Source organism: Hordeum vulgare, chromosome 7H (genome assembly GCF_904849725.1).
Source record: "Hordeum vulgare subsp. vulgare chromosome 7H, MorexV3_pseudomolecules_assembly, whole genome shotgun sequence".
NCBI classification, from domain to species: domain Eukaryota; kingdom Viridiplantae; phylum Streptophyta; class Magnoliopsida; order Poales; family Poaceae; genus Hordeum; species Hordeum vulgare.
The window spans coordinates 267,626,763-267,631,980 of record NC_058524.1 but is presented as its reverse complement, the minus strand read 5'-3'; the positions used below and the strand labels follow the sequence as shown (position 1 = coordinate 267,631,980).

At 46.6% G+C, this 5,218-nt stretch overlaps 1 protein-coding gene across 1 annotated transcript; it reads left to right on the top strand.

The window, feature by feature from the left end:
- Positions 1–1,756: 1,756 nt before the first annotated feature.
- Positions 1,757–4,937, top strand: LOC123412898. Its single transcript, XM_045105858.1, has 4 exons — positions 1,757–1,987; positions 2,073–2,515; positions 3,432–3,542; positions 4,754–4,937. The coding sequence occupies exons 1-4, from the start codon at positions 1,834–1,836 to the stop codon at positions 4,838–4,840; spliced, it is 795 nt and encodes a 264-aa protein (XP_044961793.1). The 5' UTR covers positions 1,757–1,833; the 3' UTR covers positions 4,841–4,937.
- Positions 4,938–5,218: the final 281 nt, after the last annotated feature.

Below are 5,218 nucleotides of genomic sequence, written 5' to 3'. Positions count from 1 at the left end.
CCGATGATTTGAGTCAGGTCATAGCACCACCCCGTGTCTATTGCAGCTTGCCCACTAGTGGTTGTACCTTGTCGGTGTGACGATTGCACATCGCTGGGCCATCGGATGTAGCACCCGTCCGTGTTGGTTGCAACTTGTCACCGTGAGGTTGTAGCACCTGCACCATTGTTGGGTTGTAGCTTGCCAGCCCCGCCCATGCGGGTTGCGGCTCGTCGGCATGAGGTTGTAGCAACCGCCCGTGTAGGCTATAGCATCACCGCCGGGGAGACCCAGCATCCCAACGGCCGTTCTAGTATCCACGCCTGCGGGGTCGTTGCATCTGGGGACAATGCTTCGAGCATCAACGCCGACGGGTCGTAGCATCTCGGGCCGGCAACCCCTTGGTCAGAACAGGAGGAGGCATTGCGAGATTAATTAAAAAAAGCAACATCACCTCATCGTGTCTCCGTACTGGCTTGCGGCGGCAGGTAGCTGTGGCCGGGCACGTGCAGCAACAGTGACACAACCTTGCGCGCGCTGCGGGATGGTGGGTGAGGGGATAAGGCAAGGTACGAGTATAGAAGACGAGTAGGAGAAGAAAAATACATCGAACGTATAAGTTTGGGGGAAGAGTGGTGCGCAACCTCGAGAAAAAGGTGGATCATACGTGTTCAATCCATACCGATCATACGCGTAGCACGAGTCCGGCTAAAACTTCAGCCGACCTGCTAGAAGGGATCATCTCCCATTAGAGATCATGTCAATATACAGAAACATACCAAAACAAAACAATATAGCATGCAAGCAATGCATTTCGGACCATACCAATGGCAAATGCGTATGTGGCAATTCTTTCACAAAAAACATTGATGTAGTGTTCTGGATGAGCAAAATAATTAACCTGCAGAATATGTTGATGAAAGATTTTTTACACCCGAGCCATTTAAACGTGAAGAAAGACTAATGTCAAGAGATGTAAAAATTATGTGGTTGATACAAATTTACGATGGATGTAGTGCATCGATTGACATGATTAGGAATATAAGGGTGAGATCATTGTATTATGAATAGAACGCCATGACATTTGAACAACTTTGTGCAACAACAATCAACATATATTTGAATAACATCGGAGGACCACCACTTTCAGCAGCAGCGGTAGTGGCAACTCTATCTTGTCCCTCGACCGGTGGACATCATTGAGCAAAAGATAAAGGTATCATCAACAAATTCAAGAGATAGGGGCATGTATGAGTTGGTACCTATGAAGAAGGGGCATGCTTGCCTCTCTCTTCGCAAGGCATGGTAGTCACGCCACCGCATGCGTGACGTCAAGGACAACATCCTCAATCTCGGGCTATGGTTGAATCCTCCGTCATTAAAACGTGCTTCTCTCCGATGACAACAATGGTTGTGCATCTCGTGTTGAGCACTGAGAACGAAAGGGTGTGAGTGGAGGAGCGGGTGTTAAGGTTTGGAGAAGAGATCAAGAGAGTGAGAGAGAAATGAGACAGGACCATGCGATGACTAGGTTTCCTATGACGGGCGTTGCCTCTTTTATGTTACATAAAATTCCCATTCTACCCCAGGCAAATCATCAAATTGCCCACCACTACATCTGTAAAAATATAGGAAAATATAGGTTCATTTACAGAACATCCAACGGCTCATGTCCACCCTGGCCGAGATCCGGCGGTCCATATCACCAGGTAAATGGATCCAACGGCGGATGTGCTCGGATGAATATGAGAGAGCTTCGTTTAACTCAGATCGGTTTCATTGTCCCTGATCGTTGCCAGCCACCGTTCGCGACGGCCACACAGGCACGACCTCCCCGACAGAGTCGCCCTGCTGATGCCGCACCGCACTCACCTCCCGCCGGTCCGCGCGTTCCCGTTCCCGCTCGGCACCCACCTCCGTCTCACTTGCTCTCCTTCCGCGCCACCACCTCGCCTCTCGCCAGCTCCCGTACCCCGATGGCCGACGCCGCTTCGCGCCCGCTCGTCCAGTAACCCGCACACCACACCACAGCTCACCCGGTGGGTCACATTCCTCGCCTCAGTTCGAGCTAAAAGTTTTCCTCATTCTCGCAGGCGAATCCATCCGCGGAGGCGCCGAGCCCTCTGGCTCCACCCTCGACGTGCTCCTCTCGGGCGCGGAGCTGCTCTGCCTCGCGCCGCCCGCCATCTGCTCCGCGGTTTGCGCCGTCCGCCTTGTCGTCGCGCGGGGCGGCCCAGTCAAGCCGTTCGCTGCTCTAGCGAGCGGGAGGACGTTCATCATGCATTACGTTCTCTTGGTGGGGGCGGTAGCGATCGGGGTCCTGGTCCGGCGGAAGCAATGGGAGCGACTTTGCCGGGTGGGCGCGGGCGCCGGCGCATCGGACACAGGTGGTGTGGATTTGGTGGGGAGGGTCGAGAAGGTGGAGGAGAGCGTGCGGGGTGTGTTGGCGGCCGTTGTAGTGCTGTCAAGAACAGTGGAGAAGCTCGGCGTCAGGTTTAGGGTGCTGCGGAGGACGCTGAGGGATCCTATCAGTGAGGTACATAAATTATCCATGAATTTTTTTGCTTCAATTTTAGTACGAGTGTAAATATACTGCTGCCAAAGATGATGATTACAGATTAGTTAGTGAACATTACCAAGCTCTGTCGTAATAGCATTTCTCTATGAATTGTTCAGTCTATATATACAAATTGTGCATTAAAATCTTTGTATGACTATTCATAATTAGTAAGTTAGTTAATGTGCCTGGTGCTTTCTTGTTATCAAGATTGTACACTCGTACACTGCATCCTGGAAATTTGAGCAATTATCCCAGGGAGTTAGCTCTAGTGACCTAGGGGACGAGCAACCCCATCTGTTTGCTCTGCACTTCCTACCATGCCTTCTTGTGTACATGACTTAGCGAGTGTATGTAATCCCATGCTGTAAAACTCTTTTTTCTATCAATCAAAAGATAAGGAACCTTTGCGTATTCGCATAAAAAAGAAATTTGAGCAATTATCATCATTGGACACTAAGTCCGGTTCTTTCAATAACTGCATCTAGCAACAGCTGAGCATACCATTGGCAACATTCTTACTTCTTTAGCTTGTCGATTGTCATAATGTGGTGTTAAGAATGTTGTTACGACATAATACTGCTCTTACTGAGATAGTGATGTACTGCCTACAGTCACATATATGTATCAACATGTTCAGAAAGGTGCTAAACATAAGCATGGCTACCTTTAACACATTAGTAAAAATACCTAGTCCACTACATGTGACCAGAGATCAGTTCAAGGAATCCTACCTCCCTCCAGTCCTGGTAAGATTTGGAGGGTGGATAATTTTCAATTTATCTTGATTTTTCCTGGCACGTGCTTGATTTTTTTCTGCATATATTTGGCTTCATTACTTAGTGTTCTATGTTCCTGCAGACAGCAAATTACTTAATTTTTTATGTTCTTGCAGACAGCAGCATTAGCCGAAAAGAATTCAGAAGCCACTCGAATACTAGCAGCGCAAGAAGATCTTCTTGAGAAAGAAATTAGTTCGATACAAAAGGTTCTATATGCGATGCAGGTGACATCTCTTACCAACCTTTTACAGAGAAGTATGCACACTTGCTTTTTAGACAATTCCATACTCATTTCAACATGGTTTATTATTACTATCACTCTTGGTCGATGATAAGTCAAATTATCCACGGCCTAACCCTCATCACACTCCAATGTCCCCCAAGGCGCAAGGACAGCACATCGACCCAAGTAGAAACGGAGATTTTCGGTCAGACTACACTAAGGATAAGGAAAACACTGTATGATAGAGTGATACGTGTTGTAAATAAACACCACGTCTGACTCCTATCCCTGTACGCCGTCACGCACTGACATGGAGTCTTCCATAACTAGAGCTATACAAGGGGTACTGTATTAGGTGATCCGCTCCTTTCGCCTAGTTTAGCCCACACCACGATTTTCATATATAAAGGAGAAGCAAGCAGCAAATACGGATTTTATCCATCTTGGAGGCCTGAACCTGGGTATATATTGTGTCTCTGTGTTCTTTGTCCAAGACCCCTTGGTTTCCTGACGTGATGTCCCCTCAACTACAAATTCCACGTACTCTCTGTAGTACTACTGTTAGTATTGACGTAAAATACCTCGATAGCTGGCGCCAACCATCGGGATGTTTCGAGATCAGGGCAGATCAATGGACGAGGAAGGTTCATCAGGCAGCAAAGCGTAGGATCTGAATTACACATAGTTTGCTGGCAAGTCAGGAGAAAGAAGCTTGCAAGAATGATCCGTGTATTGAGTCAGAATGGGGAGTACCTAGGAGCTACAATTCCAAGAGATCTTAGACAGGTAAGGTTTAATAAATGCCTTAAGAAGGCTAAAACAACAAGTGGCGTCCATATCCCTGCCCATACAACTATCTGAGGGATAACCATAGCTATCGTCGTCATACAGATTATCTGTTGAACAAAATAAAATAGTAAAAATCCAATCCTCATCCCCAACCTTCTCTCATCGCCGGCACCATGGCCAGCCAATCCTCGCTCCTCGGAGATGTACCCCGAACTTTGTCATGCTTATCGATCTTAAGACTGGTGCCAATGAAGTTCATTGGGTCTTAGGACCGGTACCAGTCATCCCATGTGGCACTAACTCTGTAGAACTGTAATGTTTTCTCCCGTGTTTTGGTTCATTTTCCAGTGAATGCATTCCCCTGTATGGAATTAGATATGTTTTGCACCTTTTGCTGAAGTCTCCCGGTAATATATCTTGCAGGAACAACAAGAAAAGCAACTTAAGCTAATCCTTGCAATTGGGGAAGCAAGTAGGATATTAGATGACAAGCAGGACTTGTTAGGCTAGGAAACTGCCATATCTTCCAGTTCAGCTCCCGATATGCAAATATAAAAGCTGAAACACTTTGAGGCGGCAATAAAAACACTGATTTCATTTGCCGAAACAGAAGCTAGAAGCGTCATAAGCCTTTGCAGTAAGGTTTTGTATCATACTCCCTCCATTCCTAAATATAAGTCTTTTTAGAGGTTTCACTAAAAGACTACATACGGATGTATACAGACATACTTTAGATTGTAGATTCACTCATTTTGCTCCGTATGTAGTCCCCTAGTGAAATCTCTAAAAAGACTTATATTTAGGAACAGAGTGAGTACAAAATAACGAAGTGGAATAGATCATTAAAGTGGTTTCCTGATGAGTAGAATCACTGCTTTGAACATTAAG